The sequence below is a fragment of the Nicotiana attenuata genome, chromosome 9 (assembly GCF_001879085.1).
Source record: "Nicotiana attenuata strain UT chromosome 9, NIATTr2, whole genome shotgun sequence".
Classification (NCBI taxonomy): domain Eukaryota; kingdom Viridiplantae; phylum Streptophyta; class Magnoliopsida; order Solanales; family Solanaceae; genus Nicotiana; species Nicotiana attenuata.
In genome coordinates, this window is record NC_031997.1 from 25,908,076 (window position 1) to 25,926,000 (window position 17,925).

General features: G+C 39.5%; 1 protein-coding gene across 1 annotated transcript; it reads right to left on the minus strand.

The window, feature by feature from the left end:
* Positions 1,775 to 6,294, minus strand: LOC109232769 (sodium/hydrogen exchanger 1-like). Its single transcript, XM_019398501.1, has 15 exons — positions 5,980 to 6,294; positions 5,683 to 5,878; positions 5,446 to 5,564; positions 4,769 to 4,866; positions 4,595 to 4,654; positions 4,452 to 4,498; positions 4,173 to 4,367; positions 4,036 to 4,082; positions 3,841 to 3,907; positions 3,635 to 3,735; positions 3,459 to 3,560; positions 3,205 to 3,343; positions 2,784 to 2,846; positions 2,589 to 2,672; positions 1,775 to 2,425 (listed from the first exon to the last, which is right to left on the minus strand). Exons 2-15 carry the CDS (start codon positions 5,857 to 5,859, stop codon positions 2,060 to 2,062), a joined length of 1,665 nt encoding a protein of 554 aa, XP_019254046.1. The 5' UTR covers positions 5,860 to 5,878; positions 5,980 to 6,294; the 3' UTR covers positions 1,775 to 2,059.

Sequence of the window (17,925 nt, forward strand, 5' to 3'; positions counted from 1 at the left end):
ATCTCTGAATATCCCTTCATCTCTGTTTCAAAATCTTACAATTCCAGAGCGTTTGCAAGTATGGGGTATATGTGTGTGAAGGGCTCATGGGTGAAGAAACAAGAAGGTGAGGTCAAACATACCCAACCTGATCCAAAACCCAAACCCTTTGTTTCCCATCTTAGTCCCAGTGTCTCTGACCTTGCTGAGAAACTAGTTGCCATTGACAATCAGCTGTCCGCCATCAAAGATCTCCTTACTGCTACTCAGTTTACTGTTGGAGATATTCATGCTATCTCAAAAGAGACAAGATCTGATGTTTCAAAGATAAGAGTTGCAGTTCTCGGAGTTAGAGAAAATGCAGTTAAGGCATTCAAGTAGGTACACGACAGGCTTGATGGAGTGACTAGCTCAGCCAATGCCAGTTTTGATCAACTAAATGAGGCGATTTGCAACACTATTACTTATTTCTTGCGTCGTTAATGTGGGAGTTTAAGATAATATTTTTTGTTGTGCTGTTTTGGACTGGATAACCAGTCGTTGGATGAATTTTTTTGCTTTCTTTATGATGTTTAGACAATATGTTTTGTTTTGCCATAACTCTACTAGCATATCATGCTATAAATCGTGTTTTAGTATATAGTGTATTGCTATCTTATGCCGTCTTTGCTGATGCCAAAAAAGGGGAGAAAGGAAGACATGTATTCGTGCAGATAGTGCAGGTACATTCATTGCAGGGGAAGTCGACTATAGATATTACAGGAGAAGATGACTAAAAGAAGTCCCAACTGCATCTCTTGAGGGAGAGTCAGAGATCCCGCAGAAGCAGTCGACTAAAGGAAGCACCTATTGAGGGGGAGCGAACTGCACTCATTGAGAGGGAGTAAAATACGAAGAAGTCAACTGATGTTTACATGTTTGCATATATTATTTTGACATTACCAAAAAGGAGGAGATTGTTAGGTTTTAGTTTAATGATGGAAAATAATATAACTATTTTTGGTATAGGAACTCAAGGAAAGCATCCAATATTGAAGAAATCAAAGGAAGGAATCAATCAAAAAACTAGAGATTCGGCAAGGGAATCAATCAAATATTGATTGAAGAGGAAAAGAAGCATCGAAGATCTTGCAAGATGATCAATCAAACTGCTATCTTTGGAAGGACCAAAAATCAAGGAGTAAACCCGGCGTTATCAAAATCTGTAGAAGGAAAGCTATTAATGTCCTCTCATCAAGGAAGAGCAACGGTAAATAACCTTATTCATGGAAAGAATCAATTTCTTTCCAAGATTCAAATCTCTTGGGTTGTCAAATCTCTTCAGCAAACGGCCTCCTACAAAGTATTTATACACATCCTTAAGCCTTAGACAAATATACTTTGATCGAACCAAACACCCTCTCTTTGTTCTACTGTAAACAAATATTGTAGCTCTACTAGACCTGCTATGTAACAAGTTAAAGAAGAAAGAGAGAAAAATATTGGTGAGGCGTTGTATCAAAAAGAAACGAGTGATATAGAAACTGAGCCATTGACGTAAACCACTCCATTCATGTTGTACTCGAGAAATTCATTCACTGAAAGAGAACTCCCTTGCAACCCAAGGGGACTGGACTAGGATTCACATTGAATCCGAACCAGTATAAAAATTCCGGTGTCCTTAATTCCTGCATTTTATTTCTGCATTTTAAATTCTGCTCTTACTGTTATCATGTTATTACATCTAGTCGACTAATTAGAGAACTAGTCAACTTGTAGTGATTAAAATATATAAAAATAAACAATTCACCCCCTCTTGTACTTTAAAAAAAAAAAAAAAGTTACAGAAAAAAATCTCCAGTCCATGTGTAAACCTTTGAACCGGATTACATCAAAGATACACTTGTCTATCATAATATGTGTACTCCTATAATGTATAAGGATTTCCAAAAAAAGTTTATAATATCCTATATCCTCCTTCCATTACATGAAGGTTTGAGGTTGGATGCTTAGATGTTGTCGAAGTTTGAACCAAAGAGAAACATTCTAAGCTAATTACCAGAAAAGGAAGGAGTTTAAACAAAAAAGTTGTTTCTCGCCCTTACAAGGTTGAATGCACTTTCTGGCTTTCCATCAATGCCATTGTTGGTTCACTTCCTTCAGTCGGTGATCCAGGAACATAAGGTGCAAAACCTCGTCCCCCAAAAACAGGACGCATGAATGCATTGTCGAACTTTCTCCAGTAATAGTGCACTGTGTAAGAAGGGGTACTTAAGAACATCCACAAGCTGTTTGGACGGGGAAAACTGTAGGCTCCCATCTCAGTATCCGAGTCTTGTCCATTGCCTAGAAGTGGCACATTAATGAAAGATTTTAGAGTCCCTGGCTCAGAAGATATCGATCTGCTTAGGTGTTTTGGTGAGGGTAGCAATAGTCTAATCAATGGTTTTGTCATCAAACCAAATACCTGCAAAGGCCAGAAATTTAAAAAAAATGATGATTAAGCTTCATATAAAAGTCCTCTAAAATGACTCATGCTTATCCTTTGTTTTCCTCTAATACATTTCTTATCTAAATTGATAAGATGAAATTACAGAAGACGCAATCACAAGAAAGCTAAGATTTCTTACTACTGTGCTGAATAGGACAACTGTGATAGTACTTGTGATCATTATTGCATTGCCACGCAACTGAGTATGACCTTCTTTAGTAAACTGAAATCATAAAAAAACAGTCAGTTGGATAAATTTCTTGAATTACTATATACAATGTAGAAAACAAACCTGTGTATTAGGTAATAAACTATAACAAACAAAAAATTCTACCTGATTATAAGCAAGGGCCATTGAAACGGCACCTCGCATAAGACCAGCCCACCATATTGTGACCTGCAAAATCAGTGAAGGGATAACATGAGAAGCCAAACAATTAAGAGGTTCTAAGGGCAGAATATATGTTATTCGAGCAATGTTCCGCGTTTCATTTTATACGGTGGTGTTTGATTGAGTTGGGAGTTTAAGAATGAAAGAAAAACTTTTGGCACATTTTTATTTACTTATGGTGTTAAATATGTCACGACATTTTTACAGCTATAAGAGCATGTAATTAAAGCTAAAATGGGAAGTTTAGATTTAAAGAGTTTCAAAATATAGAAAAGTGATATTGCGCTTGAAACTGACTTAAAAAGAAAGAGTGTCATTTAAATGACAAAATAAAACCTAGGGAGTATTATTAGGAGATATGTACCTGCTGCTTCAAGTCAATCTTCTCATGGGGAGACTTCTTGGTCAAGTTGGACAGAAATGATAAGGGGAAAACAAAGGCTGCCCTTCCAACCAAGACAAGTCCCAATAGTATTGAGCTAACCTCAACTGATATTCCAGGGCTGGTAAACCAAAAAAGAAAAGATGTGCACAATCTTTCTATCAATCACTCACATAGGAATAGGATCAATACAGTTATGCGGTTAAAAATGGACTTCAATAGATGCGAGAATTTACCTGTCGCTAACAAATCTCCACTTTTCAATGTCCAAAGCATCCATACCAACATAGAGGAATATGAAAATTTCAGCAATAAACGATAGCGTAGCAAAGGTGTGCCTAAACAATAGTTGAAGAGAGTAACATCAGAGAAGCATTGATTATGTCTAGTCAATATGGTTTCAAAATCATACTTGGTGGTGCATCTTGAGTTCTCAGTCACGTTATGCCAGGTGTAGTGGGACATCACAATCCCGCAAAAGAACACCGTGAGAATTGCACTTAAACTGAATAACTGCAATCAAATATATAGTCGCTGTCACTCCAAGTGTCAAAATGATTCAATGTTGTCAGAAAGAGCGTGAAACATTAGCTCTGCTCCTAAGCTGGAACTACTTACTTCAGCAAGCATGTAAGATAGGTATGCCATGAGTATCATTATAGAAACTTCACGATCAGTGGAGTGCCTGAAGTTCATCAGAAAGTAAGTCATCAACTCCCAATATGCAAATTCTCAACCAATTATATAGTTGCAATTCCGTACTGAAGAATGGATAAGAGCAATGTTTAGTGTTGGAAGAAATTATTTACTAACCTTCCAAAGCAGAGCTTCTTAATAATATAGGCACTCAATAGACCAGCCTGCAGCAGGGGAAGAACTAAATGTTACTTGCTGCATTAATAACCAAAGTCGCATGCATTTAAATAACAAGGAGAGAAACAGAAACTCACGACAAACCCCAGGAAGGTGCTTGAGATAAACAAGTATACAAAGTTTCCAAGTAATTGCAGGGCAATGCTAGTGTTGATATGGGACAAGTCAAAGTTCTGGACAGCATTGAATAAAACTACAGATGTAGCATCATTTAAAACACCTTCCCCAAAGACTAAACTGTACAATAACGGCGTTTCATCCTGATTAAGCACCTACATTATGCAATGGATTATGTCAGTAAGTTAAGTGCCTGATACTTGACCAGAGTCTCTATAGTGTTGACGAGGTATACTCACTTGTAAGGTGCAAACAGAATCTGTTGCAGAGAAGATTGTTCCAAGTGCTGGAAATAACCAAGGATGGATATAAAATATTATCAAACAGATTTCTGTTATTTTATGTACATAAATAAGTGATTAGCAGGAACAGCTCCAAGTACCAAGGTAATCTCCAATTTCAAGTTTCCCAATATCCATTTTCCTGAAAATTCCAATAGCACCTGACATGAAAATAGATGTCATCAATAATGGCACTATGAAGAGCAAAAGAAAAGGACCAGCAATTTCTTAAAAAAAGGAATAGAAATGGAAAGAAAAAAAATTACATTGCGCACCTAATGATATGATAACAAAAGATATCAGGGTACCAAGTGCCCCAAAAAGTATGATAGTCATGAAATTGCGGAAGAATTGCTTCTTTTTCACCTGGAACCTGAGGAGAATACATTAAGATGGAGAAACAACCAGCAGATGCGCTACTTATAAGCTTATATTTTCATTTACTAAGTAATGAGTTTAGAGAACATGAGAAGGTTTGGCACTGTAATAAAAGAGAAATATTAATTAAGAATTTCCTAAATTGATGATCCCAATGAACCAAAATCATAGAAACTCAGACAAGCTCAAAAACAAAAAATAAAATACAAATCTTTCAATTAAATTAACTCACTTTCAGTTGACGCATGTGACATATATTTATTTATTTTTGTTTTTGACTCTCTTTCCTTTTTAACGTGTGTCAAACTAAATTTAAAATTCAAATATTTAAACTTCTCATTTAACGTTAATGACATGTTTTTGTAGATTTCTTTAACTAAATTAAGTTTATTTGAATTCAATGGCAGCGTTTGAAGTATTTGACATCTCTCTTGTAGCCTTAAAAATATCATGTTTAAGGTCGGAAATTCTGAAACTACTTTTTGTATGTTCCAAAAAATAATTCTTTCCTTCTTAAACCTTGTGTCTCGTCAAATACAATAAAAGACGGAATAATAGATATGGAAAAACCTACCCAGCATTAAAAATGATAGGGGGAAGAAGATAAATAAAGAAAAGATCTGCGCTAAACATGAAAACATGCGAACTCTTCCCTCCACTTATTAGTAGAATCAAAGCTCCCGTGCACAGCCCCTGTGATCCATAACAAGCACAAATTAACAGTACCATAGACAGGTAAAGCTCATATCAGTTTCATAAAAAAACGAAGATAACACGTAGTGATGGTCAGCAAATAATATAATGAACTCACAATCATAAGAGCAGTTATCGACTCATTCATCCAGCGGTTCTCCTCCAATAGATGACCAATTACGATACACGCGCACATAAGTGCAACAAATAAGTTTATTGACACCACAGACCCATGATCTAAGGTCCATAGCATCTTCATCTTTTCCAGCACTGTCCCGATGTCAAACGCCGCCATTGAATTCACCAAATACGTACTTCAAAATCATTAATTAAAAAGTTTTTATCATTTCAGCAATTAATTAACTCAAGTTACTCAGAATCCGATATAAAAATCAATCACACGATCGAAGTATACCTGATATAGAAGGACAATTGAATGAGAAGCAATTAATAACAGCGTAACAATCAAAACAGCAGTCAGAACAATGTGTAACTTGAATGAGCAGAGATACAGAAATACTTTTTCCGCTCAGAATAAGACTTGCTACTTCAAACACCAATAGCAATTCACAGATTCACAGACAAAAACTCTCTAAAACCAGCTGAAATTCAAGTTACAAAATCAAGGAATTCAAGCTCTCAAAAATAGATTTTTCTTCGTAACATCAGTTCGAAATTGGAGACATGTTGAAGAAATTTCGAAAATGATAATCAGGATTAGGAAGGACAGGGCCGTGCCAGAAAGGACAGGAATTAAAAGGGAATATATGTTTGGGTGGGATTAAGGAAACATAGTTGAGTTTTAAATTTCGTAAGGGCGATCATGACCGTTGATGGATCCAAGTAGGTGATGAGTTGGCACTTCTCCCTTCGATTTTACGGGATCGAGGAAGAAGCTCCGGCTAACTCTGTGACAGCAGTCGCGGCAAATATAGGATAAATATATGCACACAAAATAAAACCCGCCAAAAATTAACGGATTTATATGTATGTTATTTTCTTGTCTCGAATATATTTGATACTTTTACAATTCATATTAAGTAAGTTACGACTGTAATCTAAAAAGTTATTCTTAGAATTTGTTGTTTTGATTAAAACCTAGGACTAATATTTCCGGCTAACTCTATGACATCAATTAAGAAACATGTAGGATATATGGAATAAATCAAGTCGAAAGAGGAACCCGCCAAAAACTAATGGATTTATTTCTCTGTCTCTTTGTCTTGAATGTGTTTGATACTTTTGCAATTCACATGAAGTATTTTATGATTATAATCTAAAAAGTTTTCTTACAATTTATTGTTTTGATATAAAACTAGGACTAATAGTTCTAGCTAACTCTATGACAACAATTGCGACAAATGTAAGATATATGGATAACAAATCAAGACGAAAGAGGAACCCGCCAAAAACTAACGGATTTATTTTTATTTTTTTCTCTTGTCTTGAATGTGTTTGATACTTTTGCAATTCATATGAAGTAAGTTATGAGTGTAATCTAAAAAGTTATTCTTACAATCTGTCGTGTTGATATAACACATAGGACTAATAGTTCCGGCAAACTCTATAACAACAATAGCGACAAATGTAAAATATATGTACAACAAATAAAGTTGAAAGAGGAACCCGCCAAAAACTAATGGTTTATTTATATATTATTCTCTTGTCTTGAGTGTGTTTGATATTTTTGCAATATATATCAAGTAGGTTATGACTATACTCTCAAAAGTTATTCTTACAATTTATTGTTTTGATATAAAATCAGGACTAATAGTTCCGGCTAACTCTGTGACAATAATTGCGACAGATGTAGGATATATACACAATAAATCAAGTCGAAAGAGGAATCCGCCAAAAACTAACGGATTTATTTCTATAATTTTCTTGAATGTGCTTGATATTTTTACAATTCATATTAAGTAAGTTATGACTATAATCTAAAAGGCTATTCTTACAATTTTGTTTGTTTTGATTGAAAACTTAGGACTAAATATTTTCATGCATCTTATCAATTAGGAACATTTGTTAAAGCTAGAGAGCTATTTATTAGTTAGGCTTTTTTTGAAGTGAAAATGGAGGAAAAGGAGGGTCCACCATCCGATGATTATGTCCCCGTTTTGTAATATTTGAAAGTAAATGTGTACTTATTAAATGGAAGTTTCGCCTTTTGTCTTCCACTAGTTATTGCACCTTTCTAGACACTGAGTTATGAAGACGGGTTCTAAGACCACAAACCACTTAGGTGAAATATAAAGAATAATCTTGTTAGACGTCTGTAACTGATTTGGAATCGAAATTTACCTTCTTGTTGATTCATTCAAAAGAAATAAAAAAACAAACCAAAGGATTCCATTATAATATGATGACAATGTCTACTTAAACATAATATTTTACAACATCAACTTGCCTTTTTCCTATTGTAACGTGTAATATATTTTATTTTCAAGATTATAAAATTTATATTCTATAAATGGTTATCTAAAACGAAAAAGAAAAAAAACTATCACTTAACTATGAGAAATAGAGCAAATTTGTCCTTATTATTAGTTGTCATTGTCATTCATTTTTTGTCTATAAAAATTAAACGCTTTACTTTTTTGTTTCTGAAGAATGTTTACGTTTCTAGTTGAGTTAGCTTACTGTAAATTATATACACATTGTTCTTCTCCTCTATATATATTTCAATCTTTTTATGATAAATACCACATCAAACGACACACTTAATACAGTTTATCTTCACCACTACAATTGTTTGTTTCGGATGTTAGTTGAAATTTCTTTTTTAATATAAAGAAAGAACTAAAGAATATGGAGCGAGGAGAGGAGAGGAGAGGAGAGAAAAAACTAAAATTAGTGGAGAAAGACAAAGATGAGTTGTAATAGCCGTGGGAGAGATAGAAAGAGAGAGAGGTCGAATGTTCTGCTCTTACTAAAGGAGGAAGGAGAGAAGAGATGAGACAAAAAAAAGGAAAAGAATATAATGGAATTTCTTAATTGAAGGTAGTAACAATGAATTGAAAGTCTTTTAAGGAAAAATATATATAATTTATAAAGAAGGGATTTCCCTATAAAGAAAATCCAAAGTTTTTTTTGGATAAATATTAAGACTTTGTTATAAAACAATAAAAGAAGAAGAAAAGTATTGCAGAAAAAAGTAGAGAGGGAGAATTCTTATTGATTTGGGATGAACTACAATGAAATAGAACCTCTCTATTTATAGGAAAAAGTGATTTAGTCACAAAGTAACAAACTCTACAATCTCTCTAAAAGATAGACAATCACCATAAATAAAATACTATTAAAATACTCCCCCTTGAATGTCTATTCAACAGATAATCTGCCTCGTTAAAACCTTAACTAAAATAAAACCCAGTGAAAAAAATTCTAGTGAAGGAAAAAGAGTAAAAATATTTAATAATTTGTATTTTGGTTGTCTCGTTAAAAAACTTGCAAGAAAAACTCAATGGGACTAAACGTTGTTAGAAAAAAAGAATACAACGCGTATTAACTCCCCCCGATGAGAGCATCAATTCATATCTTGGAGCCTTTGCATCCCAATCTTGTACACTAGCTTCTTGAAGGTTGACGTCTGTAGAGATTTGGTGAACAAATTAGCCATATTATCACTTGAATAAATATGTTTCACTTTGAAACTATCATTCTTGATAGATATGTAATGTTGTCACGACCCAAAAACCACTAGTCGTGATGGCACCTAACTCGATCCGCTACGTAAGCCAACTAACAGTAAATACAAACTAAGTGAGATTATAGGAAAATAGAGAAGAATTATCTGAACATTTACAAATTAACCCAAGAACTGGTAGTACAATTCACGAGCTTCTAAGACTTGGAATTCACAAAGCTGATACAAATAATTATACGATCTATTTGAAAGTTACATAAACAGATTAGCAAAATCCAAAGCTACCAAGGACAAGTGACAGCTATATCCAGAATGCACGAACATCTTCAGAGTCAGCTCCCGTCATCACCAACAGCTCCGCTCCAAAATGGGAACAACATAAGAAGGGATAGAAGGAGACTCCGAGGTCCGTGGACGCGGGCATATATACCTTGAAGTCTCCAGAGCAGCAGCAATTGTGCAACTAAAAGCGACGCTGGTAGGAGGTACCTATATCTGCACACGAAAATATGTGCAGAAGAGTAGCATGAGTACACCACATTAGTACCCAGTAAGTGCCAAGCCTAACCTCGGTCGAGTAGTGACGATGTCAGGTCAGGGCCCTACTAGTAAATATATAATAAATAAGACGGAACAAAATATCGCAGTAAAATAAAGACTGAAATTTTGCCAGAAGGAAATCACAGAAGGATAACAGTACATTACATAGAAATATTAACAGGGGATCTCCCGAGATACCGTCTCGTAGTCCCAAACGTAAATGTGCAGGGCGATCTCCCGGAACACCGTTCCATAGTCCCAAAGTAAATTTGTAGGGGGATCTCCCGGAACACCGTCCCATAGTCCCAAAGTAAAAATGCAGGGGGATCTCCCGGGATACCGTCCCGTAGTCCCAAAGTAAATACGCAGATCAAACAATGGAAATAACATTTACAACACAAAATCCTATAGTTTAGACAAAGTACAAGTTAAGAGAAAAGCAGGAAAATTCATTAAGCATGTTGCACAGAGTTCAGATAAGCATTTAAGACACGTAGACATGCTATTCTAAGTTAAACATGACAATTACACACGCTAGTATAGCTCAAATAAGAAGAAACAAGTTATTACTCAGTAAAAATTGAATTTTACAACAAATAGCCCGTGTACGCACTCGTCACCTCACGTAGACGACGCTCACATATCAAGACAATATCAAATCCTAAGGGGAGTTCCCCCATACAAGGTTAGGCAAAACCACTTACCTAGAACCAAGCTCAATCAATCGATAACAATGTCTTTTCCATGAATATCCGCCTCTGAATGGCCCAAATATAGCCAAAAGCAATTACATACCATAAATATAACTATAAGAAACTAATCTAATTAATGAAATCAAAGCTTAACCAAGAAATTAGAAAAGCACCACAAAAAGTCGACCTGGGCCCACGCCTCGGAATCGGGTGAAAGTCATAAAATATGAACACCATTCACTCACGAGTTCATTCGTACCAAAATTATCCAAATCCGATGTCAAAATCCCAATCAAAACCCAAAATCTTAGTTGAAGAACTTCTTTTCATTTTTCCTAATTTTTCAATCCAAATCCGAAATTAAATGATGAAATTAATGATAGATTAATGGGATATAACCAAAATCAAGTGTAGAATCATTACCCAATCGATGCCTCTGAAAATCCCTCAAAATCTCATCCAAATCCGAGCTGTCTAACTCAAGTTTTGATAAAAAATGGCCAACCCTCGTTTTTGGAATTTTTATATTCTGCCAGGTGCTCACACTACGCGATCGCGGAACATCTCGTGCGATCGCGTATGAAAAAATTCCAACCATTTACAAAACATGATACACGAACGTTTCATCTCTCACGCGATCGCGAACCACTGGCTGCTCACTCCTACGCGATCACGTCCATCCTCACGCGACCGCGAAGAGCAACACTTGAACTCCACTAGTGCCTCACTTTCTCTTCGCGAACGCGGCCTAGCCCATGCATTCGCGATTCACTGCGTGATGAACTTACGCGATCGCGTCTCCAAACTCGCGAATGCATAGGGTAAAATGCCACTGCCCCCAAACAAGCTTACGCAATCGTATCTCCTCTTACGTGATCGCATAAGAGAAAACCAGCAACTGAAACACCAGCAAATTCTGCAATCTTTCAAGTCCTAAAACTAGTCCGTTAATCACCTAGAATCCACCTGAGGCCATCGGGATCTCAAACAAACATACCAACAAGTCCTAAAACACAATACGAACTTTGTCGAGCCCTCAAATCTCATCAAACAACGCTAAAATCACGAATCAACCTCCAATTCAATCTTAAAGAACTTAAAACTTCTGTTTTCCACAACCGATGCGGACACCTATCAAATCACGTCCGATTGACCCCAAATTTTTCATACAAGTCTTATTCAACATTACGGACCTACTCCAACTTCTGGAATCAGAAACCGACCCCAATATCAAAAAGTCCACTACAGGTCAAAATCTCCAAAAATTCGACTTTTGCATTTCAAGCCTAAATTAGCTACAGACCTTCAAAACACAATCCGGACACGCTCCTAAGTCCAAAATCCCCCAACGGAGCTAACATAACTGACAAAACTCCATTCTGGAGTCGTCCTCACACAGTTTCGACTACGATCAAAATCCTAAGACTTAAGCTTCCGTTTTAGGGACTAAGTGTCCCAAAACACTCTGAAACCAAAAATAGAACCTCCTGGCAAGTCAGATAAGCAGAAAAAGATACGAGGGAAGCAGTAGATAGGGGATCGGGGCTATTACTCTCAAAACGACCCGTCTGGTCGTTACATCCTCCCCCTCTTAAAACAATCGTTTGTCTTCGAACGAGCATAGAGACATACCTTATATGGTGAAAAGATGAAGATAACGACTGCACATATCCTGCTCGGTCTCCCAAGTCACCTCCTCGACCGGCTGACCCCTCCACTGAACCTTCACTGAAGCAATGTTCTTTGACATCAACTTTCGAACCTGCCTGTCCAAAATAGCCACTGGCTCCTCAACATAAGATAGATCCTTGTCCAACTGGACTAAGCTGAAATCCAACACATGAGATAGAACCCCGTGATACTTCTAGAGCATAGAAACATGGAATACCGAATGAAATCCTGCTAGACTGGGAGGTAAGGCAAGCTCATAAGCAACCTCCCCGACTCGCCGCAACACCTCAAATGGACCAATGAACCTTGGGCTCAACTTGCCCTTTTTTCCGAACCTCATAGCGCCCTTTATAGGAGAACCTCGAAGCAAGACCCACTCTCCAACCATGAATGCAGCATCGTGAACCTTATGATCCGCAAAACTCTTCTGTCTGGACTGAGCTGTGAGAAGTCTCTCCTGAATAACCTTAACCTTCTCCAAAGCATCCTGAACCAAGTCTGTACCCAATAACCTAGCCTCGCCCGGATCGAACCAACCCACTAGAGACTGATACCGCTACCATACGGAGCCTCATATGGTGCCATCTGAATGCTAGACTGATAGCTGTTGTTGTAGGCAAACTCCGCAAATGGAAAGAACTATCCCAAGAACCTCCAAACTCCAACATGAACGCACGAAGCATATCCTCTAGTATTTGAATAGTGCTCTCGGACTTTCCGTTCGTCTGAGGGTGAAATATTGTGCTCAACTCAACCCGAGTACCTAACTCCTGCTGTACGACCCTCTAGAACCGTGATGTAAACTGCATACCCCGGTTAGAGATGATAGATACCGGTACGCCATGAAGCCTGACAATCTCGTGGATATAAACTCGAGCCAGCTGCTCGGAAGAATAAGTAGTCATCACATGATTGAAATGAGCTACTTGGTTAGCCTATCCACAATCACCCAAACTGCATCAAACTTTTGCTGAGTCTGTGGGAGTCTAACAACGAAATCCATAGTGATCCACTCTCATTTCCACTCCGGAATATCTAACTTCTGAAACGATCCACCCGGCCGCTGATGCTCATACTTCACCTGCTGGCAATTTGGACACCGGGCTACATATTTCACTATGTCCTTCTTCATTCTCCTCCACCATTAATGCTGCCTCAAGTCCTGATACATCTTTGTAGCACCCGGATGAATGGAGTACCGCGAGCTGTGATCCTCCTGAAGAATCAACTCACGCAATTTGTCCACATTGGGCACACATAGCCTACCCTGCATCCTCAATGCACCATCATCTCCAATAGTGACCTCCTTAGCATCAGTGTGCTGAACTGTGTCCTTAAAGACAAGTAGGTGGGGGTCATCATACAAACGCTCCCTGATACGATCATAAAGAGAAGACTAAGAGACCACACAAGCCGAAACTCGACTCGGCTCAGAAATATCCAATCTAACAAACTGGATGGCTAAGGCATGAACATCTAGTGCTAATGACCTCTCTGCTGTTGGCAAATATGCTAAGCTCCCCAAACTCCCCGCCCTGCGACTCAAGGCATCGGCCACCATATTGGCCTTCCCGGGATGGTATAAAATGGTGATATCATAATCCTTAAGAAACTCTAACCACCTTCGCTGACGCAGGTTGAGATCCTTATGCTCGAAGAGATGCTGCAAACTCTGGTGATCAATGTAGATCTCACAAGGGACATCATACAAATAGTGCCGCCAAATCTTCAAGGCATGAACAATAGCCGCTAACTCAAGGTCGTGGACAGGATAGTTTTTTTCATGAACCTTCATCTGTTTGGATGCGTAGGCAATCACCCTATGATCCTGGATCAACACCGCGCTGAGACCAATTCGCGACGTATCACAATAAACAGTATAAGACCCCGAACCTTTAGGCAATACCAATATTAGGGCTGTAGTCAAAGCTGTCTTAAGCTTTTGAAAGCTCTCCTCACACTCCTCTCTCCACCTGAATGGAGCACCCTTATGGGTCAGCCTAGTCATAGGTGCTACAATAGATGTGAATCCCTCAATAAATCGATGATAATACCCCGCCAAACCAAGAAAACTCCAGATCTCTGTAACTAAGGACGGTCTAGGCCAGCTCTGCACTACTTCCACCTTTTTCGGATCTATCTTGATCCCCTCACTAGACACTACGTGACCCAAAAATGCCACTGAATCCAACCAGAACTCACATTTCGAGAATTTTGCATATAAATTCTTTCCTCTCAAGGTTTGGAGCACAGTCCTCAAGTGCTGCTCATGATCATCCTGACTTCGAGAGTACACCAGAATATCGTCAATAAACACAATGATGAAAGAGTCAAGATAGGGCCAAAATACACTGTACATCAAATGCATAAATGCTGCTGGGGCATAGGTCAGCCCAAATGACATCACAAGGAACTCGTAATGACCATACCGAGTTCTGAGCAGTCTTCGGGATATCTGGCTCCCGAATCTTCAATTGATGATAGCCTGAACGCAAGTCAATCTTGGAAAACACTCTGGCACCCTGTAATTGATCAAATAGGTCATCAATACGAGGCAAAGGATACTTGTTCTTTACCGTAACTTTGTTCAACTGGCGATAATCAACGCACATACGCATGGAACACTCCTTTCTCTTCATAAAGAAGACCGGCGCACCCCAAGGTGACACACTGGGTTGAATGAAGCCTTTATCAAGCAATTCCTATAACTGTTCCTTCAACTCCTTCAACTCAGGAGGAGCCATATAATGTAGAGGAATAGAGATGGGCTGAGTGCCCGACAACAAATCAATACCAAAGTCAATATCTCTATCGAGTGGCATGCCCAGAAGATCAGCTAGAAATACATTAGTGAAATCCCTCACTACTAGGACTGACTCAACTCTAGGGGTATAAATACTCACGTCTTTCACATAAGCTAGATACGCGTCACACCCCTTTTCAACCATTCGTTGAGAATTAAAAAATGAAATAACTTTGCTGGGAGTGTAATCTAATATACCCCTCCACTCTAACCGCGGTAAGCCTGGCATAGCCAATGTCACGGTCTTGGCGTGACAATCAAGTATATCATAATGGGGAGACAACTAATCCATGCCCAAGATAATATCAAAATCTACCATACTGAGCAATAAAAAATTGGCTCTGGTCTCAAAACCACCAATAACAATCAAACACGACCAATATACATGGTCAACAACAATAGAATCTCCCACGGGTGTAGACACATGAACAGGAGAACTCAAAGAATCACGAGATATGCCCAAATATGGGGCAAAATAAGATGACACATATGAATAAGTTGAGCCTGGATCAAATAAAACTGACGCATATCTATGACAGACCAGAACAATACCTGTAATGACAAAGTTGGAAGCACCTGCCTCTGTACGAGCAGGGAGGGCATAGTATCTACCCTGGCCTCCCCCTCTAGGGTGACCTCTACCTCCCCTACCTCCACCTCGGGCTAGCTGAGCAGGTGGAGTGGTAGCTGGTGCTGGAATCATAGCTTGAGGACCCGATGGAGCATGCGGTGCCTGAGAAGTCTATGGAGGTGCACCCCTCCTAAGTTTGGGGCAATCCCTCACCATATGGCGAGTGTCGCCACACTCAAAACAAGCTCTGGGAGAGCATGGCTGCTGTGGCTGGCTCGGATCAGGTTTGCTGGATTGACCGCTGGAAACACCTCGTGCAGGAGGCACACTAGATACTGGCAGTGCATAATAAGGCACTTGGGGCCTAGGAGTAGCCGGAATACCACTAGCGGCTGGAAGTGCTGAGTGAACAGGGCGAGTCACATAGCCCTTACCATGTCGAACTGTAGCTGGGGCACGAGCACCCAGTCTCTCGAGACCTCTTGGCCTCTCTCTCTTCCCTCTCCCGAGCAAGCATGCCCTCCACTCTCCAAGTAATACTCATGACCTGTTGATACGAGATATCCATCTCCAACTCCCGGGCCATGCTAATCCTGATGCTGGGATGGAACCCCTCAATAAACCGATGGATACTATCTCGAACTATAGAAACTAAGGCCTGTGCATGTCTAGCCAAATCACTTAAACGAACTGCATACTTTGACACAGTCATAGCACCCTGGCGCAACTACTCAAACTCGGCGCGCCATGCATCTCTGAGGCTCCGAGGAACATAACCCTCAAAAACATATCCATGAAGTGAGTCCATGTAAGTGAAGCTACCTCAGCCGGACTATCCAACACATAAGCACGCCACCGCTGATAGGCTACTCCTATAAGCTGAAACGCAGTGAAAGAAACCCCACTCGACTCCGTATGCCAGTAATACGGAGGATACGGTGGCACTCTTCAAGAAAACCCTGAGCATCCTCTGTCGTCAAACTGCTGAAAGTAGGAGGCTGGTACTTCTTGTACCTCTCGAGCCTATGCTCCTCCTCCTCAGAAAGTGCTACCCTACCCTCGGGCTAAACTGGGGCTACAGGTGGCACCGGTATAACCTCTGGAATCTGATCGACCTAAACTTGCTGCTTTGGGGTACGGGCGGCGGGAGTTTGTGCTCCTCCCCCGGCCTGAGATGTGGCAGGAACACGGGGAATCAACCCTACCTGAGCTAGAGTACCAAACATGCTCAGGAATTGTGCAAGGGTCTCCTGAAGAGCTGGTGTTGTAGTAGTAGGTGTCTTAGGTGCCTGAGCTTCGACTGGAGCTAGTGGTGGCTCCTCTATAGCAGCTCGTGCGGGTGCACTGACTGCACCACATGGACGTCCTCGGCCTCTACTCCGGCCACGACCTCTGGCGGCTCTAGCAGGGGGTGCGGGTGCCTGGTCATCTGATCAGGCTATACGTGTCCTCACCATCTATGAGAGAATAGAAGACAAAATTTTAGAATTTCGAAATCAACAATTTTGCACGACAAGGAATCAAAAGAATTGAAATTTTCCTAACAGTTCCATAGCCTCCCGAAGATAAGTACAGATGTCTCCGTGCCGATCCGCGAACTCTACTAAACCTGCTTGTGGCTCATGACACCTATTAACCTAGAGCTCTGATACCAACTTGTCACGACCCAAATCCTCCCTCCGTAAGATGTCAGGATGACACCTAGTCTCTACGACTAGGTGAGCCTAACATTGCAGAATAATGAAATAAAAACATAAAATTTAACAACTAACTGCAATAGATAATTTAACAACTGATATAAGTGCCGCTCGGCATATACAATAGCCACTCTCGAATAAGCACAAAAATCTCCGAAGACTCGGAACACCGTAAGTCACAAGCTTCTAAGAATTTGTTTAACTGTTCTATACATCAGTACTAGAAAAAGTAAAAGGGGAACAACATAAGAAGGGATAGAAGGGGACCCCAAGGTTTGCGGACGCGGGCAGATGTACCTTGAAGTGTCCGGAACAGTAGCAACTGTGCAATTAAAAGCGAGGCTAGTAGGAGGTACCTGGATCTGCACACGAAAACATTTGCAGAAGAGTAGCATGAGTACACCACAACGGTACCCAGTAAGTGCCAAGACTAACCTCGGTCGAGTAGTGACGAGGTCAGGTCAGGGCCCTATTGGTAAATATATAATAAATAAGACGGAACAAAATATCGCAGTAAAATAAAGACTAAAATTTTACTAGAAGGAAATGACAGAAGGATAACAGTACATTACACAGAAATATCAACAGGGGATCTCCTGATATACCGTCACGTAGTCCCAAACGTAAATGTGCAGGGGGATCTCCCGGATTACTGTTCCGTGGTACCAATGTAAATATACAGAGGGATCTCTCGGGATACCGTCCCGTAGTCCAAAAGTAAATATGCAGGGAGATCTCCCG

What these genes read in the sequence shown, in the direction of transcription:
- LOC109232769 (XM_019398501.1), bottom strand. Translation starts at nt 5,859, where the DNA reads ATGGCGGCGTTTGACATCGGGACAGTGCTGGAAAAGATGAAGATGCTA. An exon ending in ATTCTGTTTGCACCTTACAA is followed by an intron (nt 4,368 to 4,451) that starts GTGAGTATACCT and finishes TGCATAATGTAG; the next exon opens with GTGCTTAATCAGGATGAAAC. An exon ending in TATCTTACATGCTTGCTGAA is followed by an intron (nt 3,736 to 3,840) that starts GTAAGTAGTTCC and finishes ATTTGATTGCAG; the next exon opens with TTATTCAGTTTAAGTGCAAT.